This window comes from Trachurus trachurus (genome assembly GCF_905171665.1).
Source record: "Trachurus trachurus genome assembly, chromosome: 16".
NCBI classification, from domain to species: domain Eukaryota; kingdom Metazoa; phylum Chordata; class Actinopteri; order Carangiformes; family Carangidae; genus Trachurus; species Trachurus trachurus.
Window position 1 is genome coordinate 11,710,425 of NC_139902.1, and position 24,188 is coordinate 11,734,612.

Genomic DNA, 24,188 nt, shown 5'->3' on the forward strand with positions numbered 1-24,188 from the left:
TCTGAGTTTAAGGGATGTGTAACATCCTCAGATATCTCAGATATTATCTCTTTTAATATTCTTTAATAAATGTCATTAATAAAAGAGACCAAATAAATAGTATAGAATGTATATGCACAAAACTTAAATTTATACTATTTTATTATGTGAATAGTGGTTGGCATTAGGTTTACAGTCATGTAACTATAAAAAAAAAATAAGGCTTTATGATTATCAACTACTTTTCTTTCTGCCAAAATCAGACTGACTGAAACAATTTTTAGTTGCTTTTTATTAACCAAAAAAAAGAACTGCACAAACCTATTAGTACTATTTCATTTAGTCGTAAACGACTGTGGACCATGGATCCATGCCCCGTGCTCTGGACGTCGGGGAGGCTCCTGGGAAATCACTGTCGCATGATTAGGTGACGGAAAACTTATGCGTCGAGGAGTCAAGTCAGGAACCAACTGTGAACTAGCAGGTAACTACAACGAAGTACAAACGAGAGCCGATGTCCCACTCGTGCAAACATAACACGGAGTGAACATGGATGTACTGCAGTCACGTTAGCTGAGTGTGAAGCCGAGCTGATTAAAGTTGTTTAACTTGAGGGAAGTTGATCGGTGACGTTAGCGAGGCCAGCTAGCAGCCGAGTGCTAACACGTAGCTCGCTGTTAGCCGCAGCTCACACTTGTTGCAGTTTGACGTGTTGAGCGGTGTCGTTCCCTCAGTCGTGTTTGCTTCTGCACACATTTTTGCTTTTAAACTGGAAGGTATGGGGCAGGTTAACAAAACACAATGTTCTTTGTTTTGTTGTTGTTTTTAACCCTTGGCCAAACACACCGGAGTCTGCTGTAGTAACTTAGCAGTCCTGTTTTCGTCTGCAGACTGAAAGTTGAATACTTCGTAGCTCAGCTCTGTCAATCTGTCGTGAATACATGCAGGTTGTATCAGCTGTTCTAATAACATGTATGTTTTTTCCTCCACAGGTTTTGAGCCTTGTGCTTCTGGCCATGGGGGACATGAAAACCCCAGACTTTGATGATTTACTGGCAGCTTTTGATATCCCTGACATTGATGCTAAAGAAGCCATCCAGTCCAGCCCAGAGGAGGAGCGGGGGGAAGTGGGGACTGTTGTTGCAGATGGGAGAGAGGGTGGGTCGCCCTCATGCTTTCCGTGCTCACCTGTGTCACACAGTGACCGACCTGTGGTCAGTGTTATCGTGAAGAACACAGGGCGGTCTGAGGAGGAGGAGGAGGAGGAGGAGGAAGAGAAGTCCATCAGGGAGAAAACACACAATCCTGCAAGTTGTGACACAGCCCCTCAGGCTAAGTTAGGGGAAGTCACCTCACAGCTTGATCCCAAACTACCAGCCGATGGTCCCGTGGAGCCCCAGATTACTAATGGCTGTGAGGAACCTGTTCACAGGGACCAGGAAGCAGGCAACACGCAGCCGTGGTCCCTGCATTCACCGCTGAGGCTGGCGCTGAATGATAAACCGGTCGAAGGGGATAAAACAGCAGAGGATGGATCGATCCATCAAACAACTGATGTCATGAACAGTTTGAAACCGCTCCTTTTCCCCCAGTCTCCGCCTGTTGCTCGCCCCAGCTCCTCAACTACTCCCTCTCCACACCCAGTCAGTCCTCACCCGTCTCCACACTCCCCTCAGAAAGATGAAGCTTGCCTCCTTGGTAACTCCTCCACTTCCTCTTTACCACAGAACGGGAGCATTAAAGCTGGAACGAAGCATGTTATGACCTCAGACGATGAAGACTCAGAACCAGACTTGGGAAGCCCGCTGGTTATCCAAGAGAGCCCGGAGTCTCTAATGTCCTCCCCTCCCAAATTCAAGCTACGGTCCAAGCTGCTTCGGTCTACTGAAACCACTTTGGGTGATATTTCTCATCCCCCTCCTCTATCCTTTTCTCCAGCAGCTTCCAAACCTAAGCCCCTGCTTGAGGACGGGGGGCAACCCACCACCCCCAATTCTCCCTCTGCAGCTGTTCAGCCGCACAGCCCCGAGAGTTGCCTCCCCTCCGTTAGGACGGCCTCGGCATCGGTCCAAGAAGAGAAATACCCAGAGCATGTGATTGATGAGCGGGACTCACCCGAGAGCCCACCGCCCAGCGAGACAGGTCTGTTGGTCCCCAACAGAAGTAGCAGCCCCGATTTGTCCAAAACACTAGATCTCGCCCTGAACCACAAGGATGTTTGTCACCAAGAGGAGCTCATGGAGACTGAGCCCAGTAGAGAGGCCGAGCCAAGCGACAACATGGAGCTGAGTGAGAAGATGACTGAAGATGGGGAAAACAATGGCTCCGGCGCGTCGTCTGTGGTGCCGGCACACTTGTCTGCTAGAGCTTCAGAAACAGATTCATCTCCATTGCGTCCCATCAAAGTTAAAATCAAAATGTCCACGGGCAGCATCACAAGAACTGTGACTGGGATGGCGTCGAAAAGAAATGCAAAAGCTGCTTCTAATGCGGTTGATAATCCAAAACCTTCACTGGAACGTCACAACCCAAAACCCAAGAGGGAGGATTCAGGTACCGCAACGCCGGAGGGTGCCGGTACAGTTAAACAGAAAGCTGCAGTCAACACCAAACCTAAGGTTTCCCCCACAGCTGTCAGTATCACAAAAACCACAGCCCTGCCCTCTGTCACCTCCCCCAAAGCCAGCCCGGGTCTCAACCTGCGCAGCCTGGGCCAGAAGACCCTGAACAGTGGCACACTTCCCTCACCTTCCCCTCTGCTAACTCAAAGTGGCAGCAGACCAGCGTCCATAGTCAACAGCACCGGGGCGATCATATCCAAGAGTCAGACCAACCTGGTGGAGGCTTTCAACAAAATCCTCAACAACAAGAACCTGCTGCCCAGTTATAAACCAGACCTGAGCGCTCCTCTCCCCGCAGAGTGGGGCATTTCTCTGCCTGCACAGGTAATCTCTCATCATCTATAGCACTGTATTGATACTTGATCATTGTTTCAAAAATGTTTGTGAAATCCATACACTCATACATGCTTGTCTTTTTCATAAATTATAGGTAACTAAACATCTTTGTATTCAGGATTCAGGGTTACTTTATTCATACCTGTAGGTAGATTTGTCCTGCAGTGAGTTACACATATAACATTTCTTCATACAAACATAATAAACCAGAAACCATGATAAAGTGCTCCATAGCTCAAGGCTCCACCAATAGACACACAGATTTCCTTAAAGGTCCCATATTATACTCTTTTTAATCAATTTCACACAGCTGTCCAACTACACTGTATTTGAAATGTATTGCCCCAAACTGATCCTCGGTCCTGAATGTCAGCTGTCTAAAAGTCGCTCAAATGAGCTCTACTGAGAACAAGCTGTTTCTGTGCCTGCACCTTTAAATGTTAATGAGCTCTGTCTGTCACAGCCTTGCCTGCCCCTCTTAGCCAATCAGAGGCCTAGTAAGGCGGGTCTTGGCGTGGCCATAGCAAAGATCAATATTTTGAACTCGAGGGAACGGGCGAATTTCGCGTTTTTGCTTCATTCGCGCCACGCTATTCGCGTCATTCGCGCCGCCAGCACAAATTCGCGTCCATTCGAGTCTGTACATTGACTTTGTATGTAATCTTATCGCGCGAAAAATTCGCCTTGCGCCCGGTGTGAACACGCTGTAACTCCCGTCGTTACGTCACCACAGGAGCTGAGTCTGAACAGCCTGTTTTAGCAGTGGGTGGGCTGCAGAGTCGATGCAGGAATCTTGTAGGAGTTGGTAGGCTCAGGGAGGACCAGTTTGTAGAGACCAGAAAAAACTTGTTTTTCATAATATGGGACCTTTAAACAGAAAATGATGAGAATAAAATGAGATTAAAACGATACGAAGGATACAAAGAGTTTAAAAACCTGGATACTTAGCTACAATAAAATTATAAAAATAAATAAATAATTTATATATTTATTAAATAACAAAACAACAAAACAAAAAGCAAATTGAATGTCACCATGGGTTCTGCAGAATTTTCATTTTTCATTTTTTTTTTTTGACATTTTAAAGACAGATCAACAAATTAATTAGCTTATCAGGTTGGAGAGCTTCAGATTAAAATCAGAAGCTGATGTGTGCTGTATAACTCATCTTATATCACATCGTGAGCAGGAAGTTGTGGGTCATGTTAATGATAATTTCATGACAAGCTCACAACACTGTTTTGCATTTCCGTAGTTTATATTGAATCACTATTTAGAGGTGTGAACGTTTGCTTCCCTGCAGGGACACCGCTGTTTGGAGTGCGGCGATGCCTTTGCACTGGAGCAGAGCTTGGCGAGACACTATGACCGGCGCTCACTGAGGATTGAAGTGACGTGCAATCACTGCGCCAAGCGCCTGGCCTTCTTCAACAAATGTAGCCTGCTTTTACACGCCAGGGAGCACAAGGAGAAAGGCCTGATCATGCAGTGTTCACACCTGGTCATGAAGCCTGTTCCTGTGGAGCAGATGATTGGTCAGCAGGAACGTAAGGCAACAGGTTAGTAACAAATGTTTGTGTCTGTGATCATGTTCCTTTTTGTACAGTCTTATTTTATTTCTTACATGCGCTCTCACCATCGATCCTGTCATGCTCATCAGTGCTGTTATTATCTCTAGCGTCGACCACCCCAAACCCGACACCCCAGTCACACCAAGCTGTGCCTAACAAGAAAGCAGAAGAGGTGCAGGGCCTTGGCAATAAATGTCCTGAGTGTCTGGCTCAGTTTAGCAGCAAAGAAGAGGTTGCTGAGCACTTTCAAGAAATCAAAGCAGCACACACAACTGTGAGTCTTTTGTGTCTGTGTCTCTCCTGTTTTCCTGTCTTCATGATTTTCAAAATGAGCTCCGACTTAATTCCTGCCCTTGGCCCAAACCTTTTATCTCTGTTGTCCCCCAGCCATGCACAGACTGTTCTCCTCCCATGCTGCTGCCAAACAGCTGCAGTGCAGCAGCTCATCAGCGCATCCACCAAAGCCTCTCGCCACACGTGTGCCCAGAGTGCGGCGGCACGGCCAAGCAGCCGCAATTTCAAACGCATCTGGATCAGACCTGTCTGCACTTTGCCCGGCGCATCGGATACAGGTGTGACATTTCCCGCACATTTTTTTTTTTTTTTAAATTTAACAGAATTGTCATAGTCTCTCCCCTTTATCTGCCTTCACATTTCTCTTCCTGTCTCTGCAGATGTGCCAGTTGCCTGGTGGTGTTTGGAGGGCTGAACTCCGTGAAGTCTCACATTCAGCAGGCTCATTGTGATATGTTCCACAAATGCCCCAGCTGCCCCATGGCTTTCAAGTCTGCCCCCAGCATCCAGAGCCACATCACTGCTCAACATCCAACAGCCACTGAGGGACAAACAATGTATTAACATGCACACAAACTGCACACACGGATACAGATTTGAAGTTGTGTCTTTTCACTGGAAAATAATGAACTTGTAACAATTATTTACTCATTTATTTCTATTCTTTTACAGGTTGATCTATAAATGTGTCATGTGTGACACAGTTTTTACCCACAAGCCCCTGTTGTACGTACACTTTGACACTCATTTAACCAATCAAAAGGTGCATGTGTTTAAATGCCCCGAGTGCACTAAGCTGTTTTCTCAGAGGAATTCCCTTCTGGAGCATTTCAAGGTATAGCTATTTTAATGTCCATAGTTTATAAAGTTAAAAAAAAGTCTTACAAGTCAAGACTGAGAATTTATATACACCTGTAACCTGTTCTCTCTGTTCCTCAGACCCACAAGGCTCCTGTGTTAAAACAAGAGTTGCCTTCACCTCCAGCTGTCTCCTCTCGTCCACGGTCTTCTGTGACGTTGGAGAACTCAGATGGGGAGCAGTCGATGGATAAAGACAAAGAAGCGAAAGTGAAGACGGAGAGGATGAAGACCCCCTCAGGATGGAAGTGTGCGCCATGCCACGTACGCTACACAGACCGTGAAGACTACATTACCCATATGGCTGAACAACATAGAAAGGTCATTTGAATGGATTCATTTTTCTTTTTTTTTTCACATGCATCTACAAATTATTTGATGTATTCATAAACGTGTGTGTTGCTTGTGTTGCGTAGATCCTGAAGAAGTTTCCTTGTAACAAATGCGAGAGCTCCTTTACCACGACTTCCAGTATGCGGCGTCACATCAGAGATAAGCACAAAGTCACGAGTCGTAGCTTCCACTGCCAGTGAGTGTCCCTCCCACACACGGCGCAAAACCATTACCAAGAGGGTTCTGTACAGCTAACTGTATGGAAACTCACTGAAGCAAAACTTGTTCATATACAAATGAGCGTGATGTGTTGCATGATCTGTTGAGAGCAGAATATCATCAGACTTAGCTGCATTTGTGTATTTGAAAGTTTTCTATGAGTTAAAGATATAAAAACAGATTGTTCCCACTCAATTCACTCTAATTCACTTTGTGTATGTGTGTGCGTGTGTGCGTCCGTTCGTGTGCTCATGTAGGCTCTGTTCTGAGGGTAAGAAAACATTCAGCAGCCGAGCGATGTTGGAGAGGCACGTTCAGCTGAGACACAACATGGGATCTGTGAACCAGGACTCACAGATGGTAAAGCCCCTTCACATTTTTTGTATAGAAACCTCACACTTGAGCTTTTTTTTTTTTACTAAGATGTGACTAACAACAGTTTTCTTGATTTCCTCCGGGAGGAAAAAAAGGGAGGCGCTGAGGTCGCCTGTCCCTCAGAACAGGACGCGGGCTCCGGGGCTCGCCGGAGACGGAGAGCAGCGGTGAAGATCGAGGAAGACGATGAGTCCACAGATGGGATGAGTCCCGTGAAGAAGCCGCGGTCTTCCTCCTCTGCATCTGCTCCACACTCGCACCCTGACTCCGGGTTTCGCTGCGCTCCCTGCGGCTTCACCACAGAGGACCAGGCGTCGTTCCTGGAGCACATCGGCCAGCACAGACGCGGGGGGACGGAGGGGGGCGGTCTGCAGTGTCTACATTGCGGCGCCTGCTTCACGTCCAACTCCTCTCTATCACGCCACCGCTTCATCACTCACAAGGTGAGAGATGCATTCGCCGACAACCAGCAAGCCCTCGGCACGCAGCCAGCACCGTCCCTTGGTAATAAAAGGAACCACGATGATAAAGTTTCTCTGGATTGTTCTGCACCAGCATCACCCTCCACTCAAACCTCCATAGCTCAGGGGCAGGAAGACGAGGACACACTGGCCTGTAAGGTGTGTGGTAAACACTTTGACAAGGCAACAGATCTGAACACACACTTCAGAACTCATGGTATGGCTTTCATTAGCGCAAGAAATGCAGGGAAAACTACCTAAGGTGGCAGATACCAGGAGAAGTCAGTGTTGGTAGAAGATTGGTCATTTGCAAGTGCCTTTTTTGAGTGTTGTTAGTACACCTGTTTTAAGTGTTGGTTAGTATAGCTATGCACTAATGTAACCAAAGATTGCTAGAAAAGAGTTTTTATGTGAACGGATCGTAAAAACAATCACATGTGATTCTCACTGGTGGAGAGCAGCCTTAACCTTCTGACGTTCAGGATCTAATACTGTGTGTAATTCTGTGTTCAGTAACGATACTAATGAGATTAGTGCTACTTCCTGGTCAGTGGACAGTTAGTCTGACTAGTTCACTGCGGTGACCACATTCACATGAAGATGCGCCAGTAGAGAACTGTGAATGTTGCAACCAAATCTTACTGTGACGGCTGTTTCCTTGAATGTCGATAGACAGCGATGGAATGTGTCTGTTTTTTATTTCTTGAATATTTTCATTCTACTGAGGAGTTTGTCAAACGCCAACCCAGATGTTTTCTGTAAAGTGATGGGTCTTGTTTGTTTTCTTTTTTTTTTTGACTGGAATGCAACAGCCTGGCATTTGCAGCCTGCATTGTTGCCTATTTTGTGCATTTGTTGCTTAATTCACCAACTTTTCAAACCCCTTAAGTGTTTTTTTCTTTCCATTAAAGCACTTGTCTAGTAACTTTTTGGAAACCTTGGCTACTGTCCATGGTATAAAGAGTTGCCAGCAATGCCTCACGCGCAATAGGCAAACCCTGAGGGGCAGAGAGGTGGGGCAGAAGGGGGTTGTAAGTGGTGTTAGAAACAAAACGAGAAAGAGATTCTGTGGCTTCGTTTTTCTGAGTGATCATCTTACAAGTTAATATTGTGGAAATCACAGCACAGCCTTTGTCTTTTACTTATGTGTTTGGTGATGTTGCCAGATGACATCACCGTCATGAAATCAGGGTTTTAGCAGTACAGAGAGACTGCTGGTTAACGCGTCGTCTTAATGTGCTGCATTTCAGTCACTATTTTAAATATGTTGCCTTGTCTGACAACATAAAAACAAAAACAGGTGAAGAAGGTAAATTATCAACTGTAATGGGAACTCAGATGTCTAGAAATACTATACTGTATACTGTATGTCAGCGCAGGGAGGAGGAGAGGAGGAGACGGCTGAGGGGCTGAAGCTGACTGACACTAGGCTGAATGTAAATAGTCTCTGACGTGGTCCAACCACAAACCAGGTTCAATAATCATGATCTTGTTGCAGAATCATTGTGGTGGTTTAAAATGTGTTAATTTACTTACTATCAAGTGTGTAAACTTTAAAACTCATTGCCAGCCATTTTTCAAGACCATACTACAAAAATAAATAGAGTGCCAACTTTCAAGGCAGCCACTTCCATACGTTTCAGCGTTGTTATTAGATATGCAAGATGGTTAATTGAATTACCTCTATATACTAAGACAAAGATGGTATTTTGTGCTAACTAACTTTGCCTCTAACTTTGGAACACACCAACCTAATGAGTCCCTCTCAGACGTTTTGACTTCTTTCTCAGCCACAGACTTTGATTTATATTTTGCACAAAACAAGGTCTGTGGATTTTGACTCTCACTGAATTCATGCTTAAAAGGGATCTTTTGAATACCCGTACGGACAGGAGGAAGAATTACAGTGACCAGTGAATCTTGTAATTGGAGAGAGACAAGATGTACAGTCTATATATTTTTAAAGCCACTTGAAAAACTATAGCAATTAAATATTAACTGTTGTTTTCCCAATAAGTTAAAAGTGCCTGTACGCTGTGTATTAGTATTGTTCTGAAATTAACGTGGACCAATAACTCTGGAGAATTAAGTCTAAAAACTTTCATTATAATTTGGAAAATAGCAGCAACTCTATGAGTATGTACTTTGTAGTTATTGGCCTACAACGTTCAAAAACTATTGAAATTAATGTTTGATAACCTATATAAATGGAATGTACTGTATTTACATCAGGTTAAATCATTTACAACCTCTCTGTGAGCAAGAAATGTAATTATGGCTTCTTGGTATGTTGCATAAGTTTGTTTTGTATGAGATTACTGTAAACAAAAGATCAACGTGTGATCATGTCTGTTCTTCATGCTTCACTAAGAACATCAGATGTTCAACTTTGTATTTGTGGAGGATTTTTTCAGTCTTTGACACTGCTAAAGATAAAAAAAGAACTTCAGCTGTGGCAACGGGGCTGAATATGATCAGATGCTTCCAGGTTGTGTTGTGCATAAACAGTTGTCAACAAAACTGTTGCACAATTCAGATGAGAGGAGAAACAAATGTTGAAAATTCAGCAGAGATACTGCATTATGATGTGGATGCTTAAAAGATTTTGAGTGTTGTGTTTTGATTTCATTTCTTTATTTAGTGACTCCTTTCTAGGAGTTTGTCTTGTCTTACCGGCTGCTGCTTCACTGAAGTGTCTTATGGCCGCAGCTTTTGTGTTTACTGTCTCTGGAGATGATCCTACGCTTTTACACACACTGTCCTATTTAACGTTTCAGTTTTTGCATTGACAAGACAATTTTTAACTACATGTTTCTTTGGAAGAAAAAAAGTTTAATTAAAAACTGGCACATTGTCCTACTTTTAAGTCGTCGTCTCCAACTACCATTGCAACAGTGAATTGAGTATATTAATAATCTTTATTAATGAAATAATCCTTCATCCTCCATTTTGCCTCTATCAAGGCCCATGTCATACAACATACACCATGCTCCCAAAATCAGATTGCTTCTTCCCAAGCCCGTTTCACATGTTTCCACCAAGTTTTTGCACATCAGATCATTACTTATAGCATAATCCTGCTCACTAACAAACACACATGGATGAAAACAGAGCCTCTTTAACAGTAAGTAAATATCCAAGTGTGATTTCTTAAGACAAACAGTAAATAATTCTCTTCATTCTATTAAAATATACTTTCTCATAAATATATATATGGAGAGAATATTTAAAAGTGACATTGCTAACAATTTATAACAAAGAATCCTTACACATCTGACCAAGTAATTTGATTATGTTGCGTTTTGAACGCTCTTAGTCACAAACAAGATACGTTTAACCTGAAGGAGTACATGCTGTCACCAGTGCTCTATGATATACTCATGTGACAGAAACAATAGGAAGGAGAATGTATGTTTTGCAGTTGGATGTGGTGGCTGTGGTCTCACAGCAGCAGGAACCCCATGAGGAGAAACAGAAGGGGCTTCACGAAAGCAGAGATGCCCTCGACACTCAGCGATGGAGCCCCTGGACAAGACAGTGACATCAGAATTAAATTTAGATTTCACTACTCACTATGGTGAAGGGTCTAGTGTTACAGTAGCACAATTTTCTGCCAAAGTTAAGAGCATTTCTGGTGAATTTATATGACAAAATATGCACTTGTGTTTTTTTGTTTGCTCTTCACATGGGTGGGGGAAACAGTGAAATACATCTGTGCAGTAGTTGGTATGGTAATGACCAGTGGAGGATGCTATAAAGCTCTCTAATGGGTTTATCACCTTAACTGATCTTGGCCGCGTTTCCCAGATTCGATCTTTCTTAAGGACTTAAGAAGGCTCTTAAGAAGGGTTCGGCTAAGAAGGAGCGCTAAGATACGGGTGTTTCCCAGATGCGTTCTTAACTGCCTTCTTAAGATCACGCCAAAGAAGCTTCTTAAGAAGCTCTTAACGGGAGCTGTCCACCACCACGGTACTGAAACTGAATCAATCGATGCCAGGCAAATCGATTATTATATCACACGCCACCTAATACACACATAGATCACACACAGTGACCAGCGCAGCTGCACCGACGGGCGATGAATAAACCGAAGACGGGATTTCCAAACATGGGGTTAACACAGGTCCCGGTGTCCGCGGGCCTGATTAGAAACTTCTCCGCTGTTGTTGCCATGTTGGTCACGGGCAGTGACGGACTGGCCGTAGGTGACACGGTACAGCCGCGTAAAGATGCGGCCGAGACGGCTGCGTGACCATGTGATTGATGTGTGTGAAAATAAAAAATAAAAACGTGCGCAGGGGCTGGCTGGTTTACAGCCAGACAACTCTGGAAAAGAAAGTGGAAGCATTGCCGTGGTCTGGGTTCGAATCCACCCACTAAAATATTATTTTGGTGATCAACACGTTTTTCTTTTCTCATCATCATTAAATGATCAATGCAAGGCTACATATGTATATAGGCTACATATATATTTAGGCAGTGGAGTGTTAATGCGTGACAGTCTTTTTGGTGCCAGCATAACATGACACAGGAGGATCAGTGTCACGGCTGCCACACTCCGTGACACTGACCCTTGCTTGCGATGCCCCCACCACACCAAGAAGCTGCCCACTGTGTAAAAACACGATGAAACAGCGACACTAGGGGTTGATTTAAGAACGGTTGTTTTTGATGTTCATGCAGATATGGGACGTGGATGTGTGCGTAAAAAGTTATGATGAATGATGATGATTAATTTTATTTGTGTGCCTGATGTGCAGAGCACATGTTATTCCTCATATTTAGTTTATTATTGTTCTTATTTTATTTTTTTATCTCTTTATTTTTTATTTCGGCACATAATTTAATGTTTTAAACATACGATGTGCACTGTTTAATATCTTGCTTAGTGTGATATTGATTTGCCTTGAAAACGTGAGCGTTGGTCGCTAAGAAGACTCGTAAGAGTGGGTCCGCTCGATCTTACATTTCCTTCTTAGTGAAAGATCTTCTTAGGCTAAGAGCGACTCTGGGAAACACGTTCTTCTTTCACAGCGCTCAGAGCGCTCCAAAGAAGATCTTAGCGCTAAGAGCTTCTTAACAAATCTGGGAAACGCGGCCCTTGACATTATCAAATCCATTGTTAATTTTGAAATGCATTTTGTAATGCTGGGTAACAAAACCACAAATTGTGAGAATGGAAGATGACAACACAAAAATGAGCAAATGTAGCAAATAAAATTACATTACAAGTTTTCTTGGACTTTAACAAGCCAAGTGTCTTCACTGGAGCTTGTGAATTTCCATTAGTTTTCTTACCTGACTGAGCCACATTTGTTTTTGCCGGTGTTGACGGAGGAGTCCCATCCAGGGCCTTCTGAAAAGCGGCCTGCTGCTCTTCACTGAGTGCTGCTTGTTGTTCACTGGTTACCATGGCAGCGTTGTCAGGACCAAGAGCCTCGAGCTGAGCAACAGAGAGGGCCTGGAGGGAAGAACAGCACAGTAAGAGGCACAAAGGTGAGAGCAATGGGGAAAAGGATCCAGATACCTCATTAAAGAAATACACAGTGTATGAGTAAACATCCTGCATTCAACTTGAGTATAAATAGCAAAAGTGATATCGGCAAAATGTGGGTAAGCTTACAAAAATATAACTATGCATACGTATACTGTACTTGTATGTACTACATGTGTACTATCTTATTTATCACTGATGCAAAATAACTGAACCTGACCAGGATTTTTGTTTTTTTTGTGATGTGTAACTGCTTTTAACTGTGTAACTGTTGCTATAGAAAGTCTGCTTATTTTGCATTGCAGTACTTATATTTCAATTCTATTCAAGTCCGCTTGTTAAAATGTTCTTTAGATGAGTGGTTTAACTTTTAACTTGCTAAGCTACACAAAGTCAATACTCCAGTACACTTCAATGCAATATTTCCATTTGACATGGATTTGTCCTAGAGTTTTTGTACAAAGAAACATAAATGGAAATACACTGTGCTTTATGTAATTAAACTGAATGTCCGGTCACTTACAGCAAAGTTGTTTGGAGGTATGAGTGGGATACTGGAGCTGCTGACGAATGAAAAGACAGACGAGTCCAAAGAAGCATACTCAGCTGCGTCCAACCCAGCTGAAGGGAGAGACAACAGGTCAGTATTTGGAGGATGCTGCTAATCAAAGGCACAGAACAAAAAGTAGGACTGCCGCACTTTGGATGAAGTTTGAAAGCACATGAAGTGATCTCACCAATGATGTTGCCCAAGTCAGACACTTGTGCTGCAGCCCAGGTGCTGGGGTCTCCAAACGCTGACACAGCAACATTTTTCAACTCCTGTATAACACTCAAAGAACACTGCAGACCATCCAGTGAGCCCACAGCATCTCTGTGAAACACACACATTATTCACATTATATGGTTGAAACATAGTAGTTGTATTCATCCACTGTCTTTTTCTTAGAGAAATCTTACTCTCAAATGAAATTAGAGGTCAGACCACAACTAAGTTTTTCTGCAGACATGTTACAAAACCTGTGTGTAGGCAGCCTGCGACCAAACTCAGTCATAAAATGGACACCTGAGGCTGAGGCTCAAAGGGACTGCTTTGAAAGCATAGATTGAAATATGCTGCTGACTGCTGGAAATTGACGAGAACAGTATGGACACTGACAGACCCTAACCCTTACCCTTCTGTAGAGACAGTCATACAGTACCTACAAAGACTGTACGCTATTTCCCCAACAACAAACCCTGGATCACAAGTGACATAAAGGCAATCCTCAACCAGAAACAGGTATCGTAGCTTTAACAGGTGCAACATGAGTTGAAGAAGTGTCCAAGGCTGCTTCAAGACTGTGCTGCCCAGCTGGTTCAACCTCTCCACGGGATCTGGACTGGACAAATTAGTTTAAAAAGCTGGCTCTGTGTTTGGAGTCAGGTTGGACCCAATGAGGGATGTGGTGGTGAGATGCACACTGAAGATGTTAGAGGTCAGAAAATCCTTCTTAATCCTTCTGCAAATGATAAATAAACTGACAGACAAATGGAATTCCCTTTTGGGATTAATTCTTATCTTATCTTTAGATTTACTAAAAACTATTTAAGCACCCAAAATTATTTACTACTACTAACAGGACAGGGACATCACATCAGACAGCTTCAAATGCCTGCTGCATTATGCTAAGAAAACTATTATAACAGTGAACCTTGAATGGTCAGAAAAGACTGGCAGTGTTGGTGCTTTTGTGAGGCTACACCTCCTGTTATTGGTTGGCAAAAAAAGTTAATAGATTATAAACTAATTTATTAAAGCAGAAGTAAGCGATCCGGTCGTTTTGGCTAACTTCCTGTCAGCCGATGGAGTTAGCAGTTACCGCCTTCGTCCCTACGTCACCACATTCACGCGCATCCATTGGCTGCACACACAGAGAGGACCGACCCTTTATGCCGTTCTCTCTCCTCATTGGATAAAGGTTGTAGGATACAAGGAAAGTTTTCTCCTCAGCTTACAGCAGAGCAGAGTGACTGACAGACCCGTGTTTCAGACCAAACACTCTATATAAGTGATTGCCGTCGGAAGATAGAACTATTTAAGACTTATATTAACACAAACATTCCGCTTACTTCTGCTTTAACATAACAAGCTGGAAGAAAGTGGTTTAAATAGAGATCTGTGTGTTGCACCAACTTGAAAGCTTCCTTGTTGAGCTGTTTGATCTCATTGGTGCTGAGGCCACAGATGAACCGGTTCAGTGTGACCATCTCTGTAGATCCCAGCTGCTGCGCTGTCAGGTTGTTGAATTTGGCAATACCCCTCCACACAGACTGTATCTGTTAATACAGGTCATCACCATTAGGGAACATCACAAGTATAAAATAGTATTATAGTCATGAGCATGTGAAGTTGTATCTGTACTTCACCTGTGAGTCATTCCAGCCACATTTACCGAGATCCTCCACAGCGTCCAGAGAGAAGGGAAGCCTCTGCAGGTCTGCGTCAGGGAAGCCCTGAGTTATACACTGCATCTGCCTCACCTCGCTGTCAGTTATCTCTGACACGGGTCCAAATGCCTGCAAAAAAATTTAAAATAATATATACTGTATATTAGAAAACTTTCATATATATATATATATATACTTTCAAATGAATCAAATTGAGGAGGATATAATGTCGGATTTCTAACACTGATACAAACAATTGAAACAATCAAAAACAATTAAAAGTTTATGGTCATTTTGATTGAGTTTGTTTTTGATCAGGATGAATAGGTGGAAAGAGGATGCAAAACAGAGGGTGGGTCATGCAATCTTTGTTTTAACTGAAAGTACCGTAAATGTTTTGGATAAGTACGGCATCCTCTTTCAAACTTTTGTCACTTTACAGTACATGTCTGTCACCCTTCCACTGTGCTGCTCAGATCTGGTGTCAGTGCCTGGTTCATTGAGTTAGTCTAGACAATGTTAGTAACTATTCTGTTTGAGCCTATATGGTCCAAATGCGGTGGCTAAACTGTGGGATTGACTTTTTTATGTTTGCCAAAATAATGGATGAAAACTTTAACTTTTAAATATCATTTTAACTTGTTTGTGTTCTTTTATGATTGCACATTGCACTATTCACCACTTTTGTATTTTGCTATAAAGTAAACCCTTCAATCCTGCTGTCTTTTACCTCAGTTGCTTTCTTTTTGAGAACGGCAAGTTGGTCTGCTTTGTAGTTAGGGGTGTCACCAAGTATTTCTACAGTATCAATGAAGGTGGAGTTTGTTATCTTGTCCAGATCTGCTGCCGTCCAAAAGACGTTATCCATTAGCAGTTGTTCAATGGTCTCCACAGTGGGTGTTTTGTCACTGTTAGCGTTAGCTGAGAGAAACAAAGGGATAGAAACGCAGAGCAAGAGAAATAGAAGCACACAAGAGAATCATGCATCAAATGCGGCATCACTGCTAAAGCTACAGAAACAGTACACATGCTACCTGTTCCTCACCCTGTCTCCGTCTTCGTGTTGAAGCTGACGTGGTGCTGGTGGTGAGCTCAAATAATTTCTTTCTCAGGGCATCTGAGATCTGAGAAAGGCGTGACTTCAGGAAGTACAGAACATCCTTCATCCAAGGCTAAGACAGTGAGAGAAAAACACATGCATGAATCACAGCAACTCTGAGGATGCTAAGCTCCCTCTTTTTGACTGATGGGTGATTTATTGAAGAAAAAAAATTAGAGGCGCGCACTCCCCCCTTTTCCCCGCTAGCTACAAGTGGTGACCTAGACTCTTAGTCCCTTTTATTTAAATAAATAAATAATGGCAGTGAAACAGACAGTCATTTTTCTCTCTCTTGTATTTATAGAACTTTAAACAGACTTGCAATTGTAGAAATTAGACAGTGCTCGGGCAGTGCCCTAATGAAGTTTGTCCAAGCGCAGTCACCGTACGCAGCTGTCCAAGATGGCTGCAGATCGGGCAGTGACATCAGAGAATTTCTAGTGACATCATAGACTGTGGGTGACATCAGCTCGCAAAAAATTGGAACGCACGCGTATGCAACAAAAATAGAATGTTTAACTTAAAAGGCCAAATTGTGACATCATAAGTGACATAATCAATTATGAAATTCCACTTAAAAGTCATTGCAAACATCACAGTGTGTTCAGAGAGCACCTTGTGATTTTACACAACACGTCTTCGACAACTTTCAATATAAAGCATCTCAGGAGAAGCTACAACAGCCACCACGACCAGAGAGCAGCAGATAACCAAACTATATTTTGACTTACTGACAAAAGAAAAGTCCCATATGGCTGAGATTGACACCCTTTGTCTCAAAATGACTGAAGAGTCCCAAAATTTGACCACCGAGCTCAACAGAAGGGATGATGAGATCAAGAGACTGATGGCTTCCGCAGACTCCCAGAGGTCTGAATTTGTACGCTTCAGTCAGCTGCACAAGGAAATACAAGATGTCCTAGGGACAGAAAAAAATGATAAAGGGCACATGATGGCTTGGAATACCCCCTGCCATAACAAGATGCCCATCAAAATGACAGAAGTCATCAACCATTTATATCATCTGAAAACTGAGATGACCACCCATCTCAACATGAAGGATAAAAAGATCATGGGTCTCCAAGAAGAACTGGGTCTCCTCAGGCATCACAACAGCAAACTGCAGCATGACCTAGGGACAAAATGCGAGGGTATAAATTCCCTGACAGCTAAGAATGAGACCCTTCATCGCAAGATGACTGAAGAGTCCAACAATTCTTATTATCTGGAAAAGGAGGTCAACATAAAGAATAAAAAGATCACGGGTCTCCAAGAAGAACTTAAGACACTGAGGGCTTACGCAGACACCCAGAGGTCTGGATATGAACACCCCATTCAGCAGAACAACGAATTACAGGATGACCTAGAGACAGAAAAAATAAATGAAGAGCTCATGATGGCTGAGAATAACGCCCACCATAAGAAGATGACCATCAAGGACAAATGTGAACTCCTCACTGCTAGGCAGCAGATCAACAAACTACAGCATGAGCTAGAAGAGAAAAAGCTCCTGATGGCTGAGATTGATAAGATCACTGAAGCGTTCAACAATTTTCACCGTCTGAAAACTGAGATGATCACCAAGCTCAACACAGAGAAAGACAAGAACATGGCTGCCCAAGAAGAACTGAGTCTGGGGGCTTCATGCCCAGACACCCAGGGGTATGGATATGAACACCTCAGGCAACAGATCAACAAACTACAGCATGAGCTAGAGACAGAAAAAGAGAATAAAGAGCTCATGATGTCTAAGAATGACGCCCAGCATAAGAAGATGACCATCAAGCTCAATAAAAAGAATGACAAGATGAGGAGTCTCCTGCAGAAACTGAAGGTTTTATTCAACTACACCCAGGGGTGTAAAGGTAAACTCATCACTGCCAAGCAGCAGATCAAGGAACTACAGCATGAGCTGGAGACAGAAAAAGACAATAAAGAGCTCACGATGTCTAAGAATAACGCCAAGCATAAGAAGATGACCATCAAGCTCAGGGAAAACAGTGGCCAGATCAAGAGTCTCCAAGAAGAACTGAAGAGACTGAAGGCTTCATACGCAGACACTCAGGGGTATGAAGATGAACTCATCACTGCCAGGCAGCAGATCAACGAACTACAGCATGAGCTAGAGACAGAAAAAGACAATAAAGAGCTCATGATGTCTAAGAATAACGCCCAGCATAACAAGATGACCACCAAACTCAAGGAAAAGAATGGCCAGATCAAGAGTCTCCAAGAAGAACTGAAGAGACTGAAGGCTTCATACGCAGACACTCAGGGGTATGAAGGTGAACTCATCACTGCCAAGCAGCAGATCAATGAACAGCATGAGCTAGAGACAGAAAAAGAGAATAAAGAGCCCGTGATGTCCAAGAATAACGCCCAGCATAACGAGATGACCATCAAGCTCAAGGAAAAGAATGGCCAGATCAAGAGTCTCCAAGAAGAACTGAAGAGACTGAGGACTTCATACGCAGACACTCAGGGGTATGAAGATGAACTCATCACTGCCAGGCAGCAGATCAAGGAACTACAGCATGAGCTAGAGACAGAAAAAGACAATAAAGAGCTCATGAGGGCCCAGATAGACATCCACTGCAAAACTGTGACATCCACTCCGAAAACTAGGCTCAACACAGAGCTCGAACATGATGAGCAGGAGGTGGAGGTGGAGGAGGAGGAGGAGCGTCTCTCTAACTCCGAACCCGAACTCACAGATGCTGATGAGACTGGGGCCATGAGACCAAGGACAATGTCACGTTGGAAGAGTTTTCGCCACACCGTGGGCCTGAGGAAGCCAGAGAGGTGGAAGAGGACCAGAGAGCCCTCTCCCCCCCTCCCCGTCTGAAACAGCCAACATGTCTCCCCCTCTGTCTGTCTCTCTCCTTTCTCCCTGTCTCTGTCTCTCTCCTTCCCTCTGTCTGTCTCCTCCTCTCTCTCTTTCTCTCTATCAATCTCTCTCTCTCTCTCTATCCCTCTCTTTCTGTCTCACTCCCCCTCTCCCCCCCACCTCCCTGTCTATCTATCTCTCTCTCTCTCTCTCTCTCTCTCTCTCTCTCTCTCTCTCTCTCTCTCTCTCTCTCACCCTCTCTGTCTGTCTGTCTCTCTCTGTCTCTCCCTCTCATGGGTCATCTCATTGTTGTAATTGTGTAAAATTGTGATAAAGCTTAGAACTGATAAGAAATAAATCTTAAAAATCAAAAATCAAATCTCCCTCTTTCTCACTGTCTGTCTCTCTTTTTCTGACTCAATACAAATTTGCTTTAATGGCATGAATGTACTAACTGTATATGTGACTAATAAAGTACGCTACCTTTACCCTTTACTTTACTTTAAAATTCATATCATGGTAAATAAATTGAATCCCTTCACGGTAATTTGTTCTTCAGCTATTTAAACTTTAAACTTGAAAATACACATTCCCCCATTTTGTTCATGTTGGACACATTGTTTTACACTTATTCTATACTACTAAGGCACTTCTCAACCATTTCACACTATTAAACCTGCTGTTTACATGTTCTATACTCCTCGACTAATGCTCAATCTACAGTATATGCTTCAACAATGATTCAACAATAATTTCTTTCTCAGGGCATCTGAGATCTGAGAAAGGCGTGACTTCAGGAAGTACAGAACATCCTTCATCCAAGGCTAACACAGTCAGAGAAAAACCCATGCATGAATCACAGCAACTCTGAGGATGCTAAGCTCCCTCTTTTTGACTGATGGGTGATTTATTGAAGAAAAAGAATGAAGAGGCGCCCCCCCAATCCCCCCCTTTTCCCCGCTAGCTACAAGTGGTGACCTAGACTCTTAGTCCCTTTTATTTAAATAAATAAATAATGGCAGTGAAACAGACAGTCATTTTTCTCTCTCTTGTATTTATAGAACTTTAAACAGACTTGCAATTGTAGAAATTAGACAGTGCTCGGGCAGTGCCCTAATGAAGTTTGTCCAAGCGCAGTCACCGTACGCAGCTGTCCAAGATGGCTGCAGATCGGGCAGTGACATCAGAGAATTTCTAGTGACATCATAGACTGTGGGTGACATCAGCTCGCAAAAAATTGGAACGCACGCGTATGCAACAAAAATAGAATGTTTAACTTAAAAGGCCAAATTGTGACATCATAAGTGACATAATCAATTATGAAATTCCACTTAAAAGTCATTGCAAACATCACAGTGTGTTCAGAGAGCACCTTGTGAATTTACACAACACGTCTTCGACAACTTTCAAAAAGCATCTCAGGAGAAGCTACAACAGCCACCACGACCAGAGAGCAGCAGATAACCAAACTATATTTTGACTTACTGACAAAAGAAAAGTCCCATATGGCTGAGATTGACACCCTTTGTCTCAAAATGACTGAAGAGTCCCGAAATTTGACCACCGAGCTCAACAGAAGGGATGATGAGATCAAGAGACTGATGGCTTCCGCAGACTCCCAGAGGTCTGAATTTGTACGCTTCAGTCAGCTGCACAAGGAACTACAAGATGTCCTAGGGACAGAAAAAAATGATAAAGGGCACATGATGGCTTGGAATACCCCTTGCCATAACAAGATGCCCATCAAAATGACGGAAGTCATCAACCATTTATATCATCTGAAAACTGAGATGACCACCCATCTCAACATGAAGGATAAAAAGATCATGGGTCTCCAAGAAGAACTGGGTCTCCTCAGGCATCACAACAGCAAACTGCAGCATGACCTAGAGACAAAATGCGAGGGTATAAATTCCCTGACGGCTCAGAATGAGACCCTTCATCGCAAGATGACTGAAGAGTCCAACAATTCTTATTATCTGGAAAAGGAGGTCAACATAAAGAATAAAAAGATCACGGGTCTCCAAGAAGAACTTAAGACACTGAGGGCTTACGCAGACACCCAGAGGTCTGGATATGAACACCCCATTCAGCAGAACAACGAACTACAGGATGACCTAGAGACAGAAAAAATAAGTGAAGAGCTCATGATGGTTGAGAATAACGCCCACCATAAGAAGATGACCATCAAGGACAAATGTGAACTCCTCACTGCTAGGCAGCAGATCAACAAACTACAGCATGAGCTAGAAGAGAAAAAGCTCCTGATGGCTGAGATTGATAAGATCACTGAAGCGTTCAACAATTTTCACCGTCTGAAAACTGAGATGATCACCAAGCTCAACACAGAGAAAGACAAGAACATGGCTGCCCAAGAAGAACTGAGTCTGGGGGCTTCATGCCCAGACACCCAGGGGTATGGATATGAACACCTCAGGCAACAGATCAACAAACTACAGCATGAGCTAGAGACAGAAAAAGAGAATAAAGAGCTCATGATGTCTAAGAATGACGCCCAGCATAAGAAGATGACCATCAAGCTCAATAAAAAGAATGACAAGATGAGGAGTCTCCTGCAGAAACTGAAGGTTTTATTCAACTACACCCAGGGGTGTAAAGGTAAACTCATCACTGCCAAGCAGCAGATCAAGGAACTACAGCATGAGCTGGAGACAGAAAAAGACAATAAAGAGCTCATGATGTCTAAGAATAACGCCAAGCATAAGAAGATGACCATCAAGCTCAAGGAAAACAGTGGCCAGATCAAGAGTCTCCAAGAAGAACTGAAGAGACTGAAGGCTTCATACGCAGACACTCAGGGGTATGAAGATGAACTCATCACTGCCAGGCAGCAGATCAACGAACTACAGCATGAGCTAGAGACAGAAAAAGACAATAAAGACCTCATGGTGTCTAAGAATAACGCCCAGCATAACAAGATGACCACCAAACTCAAGGAAAAGAATGGCCAGATCAAGAGTCTCCAAGAAGAACTGAAGAGACTGAAGGCTTCATACGCAGACACTCAGGGGTATGAAGGTGAACTCATCACTGCCAAGCAGCAGATCAACGAACAGCATGAGCTAGAGACAGAAAAAGAGAATAAAGAGCCCGTGATGTCCAAGAATAACGCCCAGCATAACGAGATGACCATCAAGCTCAAGGAAAAGAATGGCCAGATCAAGAGTCTCCAAGAAGAACTGAAGAGACTGAGGACTTCATACGCAGACACTCAGGGGTATGAAGATGAACTCATCACTGCCAGGCAGCAGATCAAGGAACTACAGCATGAGCTAGAGACAGAAAAAGACAATAAAGAGCTCATGAGGGCCCAGATAGACATCCACTGCAAAACTGTGACATCCACTCCGAAAACTAGGCTCAACACAGAGCTCGAACATGATGAGCAGGAGGTGGAGGTGGAGGAGGAGGAGCGTCTCTCTAACTCCGAACCCGAACTCACAGATGCTGATGAGACTGGGGCCATGAGACCAAGGACAATGTCACGTTGGAAGAGTTTTCGCCACACCGTGGGCCTGAGGAAACCAGAGAGGTGGAAGAGGACCAGAGAGCCGTCTCCCCCCCTCCCCGTCTGAAACAGCCAACATGTCTCCCCCTCTGTCTGTCTCTCTCCTTTCTCCCTGTCTCTGTCTCTCTCCTTCCCTCTGTCTGTCTCTCCTCCTCTCTCTCTTTCTCTCTATCAATCTCTCTCTCTCTCTCTATCCCTCTCTTTCTGTCTCACTCCCCCTCTCCCCCCCACCTCCCTGTCTCTCTCTCTCTCTCTCTCTCTCTCTCTCTCTCTCTCTCTCTCTCTCTCTCTCTCTCTCTCTCTCTCTCTCTCTCTCTCTCTCTCTCTCTCTCTCTCACCCTCTCTGTCTGTCTGTCTCTCTCTGTCTCTCCCTCTCATGGGTCATCTCATTGTTGTAATTGTGTAAAATTGTGATAAAGCTTAGAACTGATAAGAAATAAATCTTAAAAATCAAAAATCAAATCTCCCTCTTTCTCACTGTCTGTCTCTCTTTTTCTGACTCAATACAAATTTGCTTTAATGGCATGAATGTACTAACTGTATATGTGACTAATAAAGTACGCTACCTTTACCCTTTACTTTACTTTAAAATTCATATCATGGTAAATAAATTGAATCCCTTCACGGTAATTTGTTCTTCAGCTATTTAAACTTTAAACTTGAAAATACACATTCCCCCATTTTGTTCATGTTGGACACATTGTTTTACACTTATTCTATACTACTAAGGCACTTCTCAACCATTTCACACCATTAAACCTGCTGTTTACATGTTCTATACTCCTCGACTAATGCTCAATCTACAGTATATGCTTCAACAATGATTCAACAATAATTTCTTTCTCAGGGCATCTGAGATCTGAGAAAGGCGTGACTTCAGGAAGTACAGAACATCCTTCATCCAAGGCTAACACAGTCAGAGAAAAACCCATGCATGAATCACAGCAACTCTGAGGATGCTAAGCTCCCTCTTTTTGACTGATGGGTGATTTATTGAAGAAAAAGAATGAAGAGGCGCCCCCCCAATCCCCCCCTTTTCCCCGCTAGCTACAAGTGGTGACCTAGACTCTTAGTCCCTTTTATTTAAATAAATAAATAATGGCAGTGAAACAGACAGTCATTTTTCTCTCTCTTGTATTTATAGAACTTTAAACAGACTTGCAATTGTAGAAATTAGACAGTGCTCGGGCAGTGCCCTAATGAAGTTTGTCCAAGCGCAGTCACCGTACGCAGCTGTCCAAGATGGCTGCAGATCGGGCAGTGACATCAGAGAATTTCTGGTGACATCATAGACTGTGGGTGACATCAGCTCGCAAAAAATTGGAACGCACGCGTATGCAACAAAAATAGAATGTTTAACTTAAAAGGCCAAATTGTGACATCATAAGTGACATAATCAATTATGAAATTCCACTTAAAAGTCATTGCAAACATCACAGTGTGTTCAGAGAGCACCTTGTGATTTTACACAACACGTCTTCGACAACTTTCAATATAAAGCATCTCAGGAGAAGCTACAACAGCCACCACGACCAGAGAGCAGCAGATAACCAAACTATATTTTGACTTACTGACAAAAGAAAAGTCCCATATGGCTGAGATTGACACCCTTTGTCTCAAAATGACTGAAGAGTCCCAAAATTTGACCACCGAGCTCAACAGAAGGGATGATGAGATCAAGAGACTGATGGCTTCCGCAGACTCCCAGAGGTCTGAATTTGTACGCTTCAGTCAGCTGCACAAGGAACTACAAGATGTCCTA

At 43.3% G+C, this 24,188-nt stretch overlaps 2 protein-coding genes across 2 annotated transcripts in view; one reads left to right on the plus strand and one right to left on the minus strand.

Moving 5' to 3' along the window:
- The first annotated feature begins 397 nt into the window (after positions 1–397).
- Positions 398–9,797, plus strand: znf687a (zinc finger protein 687a). The gene is made up of 11 exons (XM_083989128.1): positions 398–463; positions 972–2,924; positions 4,240–4,495; positions 4,615–4,781; positions 4,895–5,079; positions 5,182–5,358; positions 5,474–5,636; positions 5,741–5,980; positions 6,076–6,188; positions 6,469–6,571; positions 6,673–9,797. Exons 2-11 carry the CDS (start codon positions 996–998, stop codon positions 7,306–7,308), a joined length of 3,969 nt encoding a protein of 1,322 aa, XP_083845254.1. The 5' UTR covers positions 398–463; positions 972–995; the 3' UTR covers positions 7,309–9,797.
- A 692-nt stretch (positions 9,798–10,489) lies between these two features.
- Positions 10,490–24,188, minus strand: part of otoa (otoancorin) — a gene marked incomplete at both ends in the record, with an annotated part of 29,368 nt that continues 15,669 nt past the window's right edge. The window contains 8 exons of the mRNA XM_083989545.1: positions 10,490–10,572; positions 12,346–12,508; positions 13,065–13,162; positions 13,279–13,415; positions 14,718–14,860; positions 14,951–15,100; positions 15,702–15,892; positions 16,017–16,143. Coding sequence (XP_083845671.1) covers positions 10,490–10,572; positions 12,346–12,508; positions 13,065–13,162; positions 13,279–13,415; positions 14,718–14,860; positions 14,951–15,100; positions 15,702–15,892; positions 16,017–16,143 — 1,092 coding nt within the window. The remainder of the gene's footprint in view (positions 10,573–12,345; positions 12,509–13,064; positions 13,163–13,278; positions 13,416–14,717; positions 14,861–14,950; positions 15,101–15,701; positions 15,893–16,016; positions 16,144–24,188) is intronic.

Excerpts from the sequence above, each read along its gene's own strand:
- znf687a (XM_083989128.1), top strand. The coding sequence starts at position 996 with ATGGGGGACATGAAAACCCCAGACTTTGATGATTTACTGGCAGCTTTT. Across the intron at positions 5,359-5,473 it reads GCCACTGAGGGACAAACAAT|GTTGATCTATAAATGTGTCA; the intron begins GTATTAACATGC and ends ATTCTTTTACAG. Across the intron at positions 5,981-6,075 it reads TGGCTGAACAACATAGAAAG|ATCCTGAAGAAGTTTCCTTG; the intron begins GTCATTTGAATG and ends TGTGTTGCGTAG.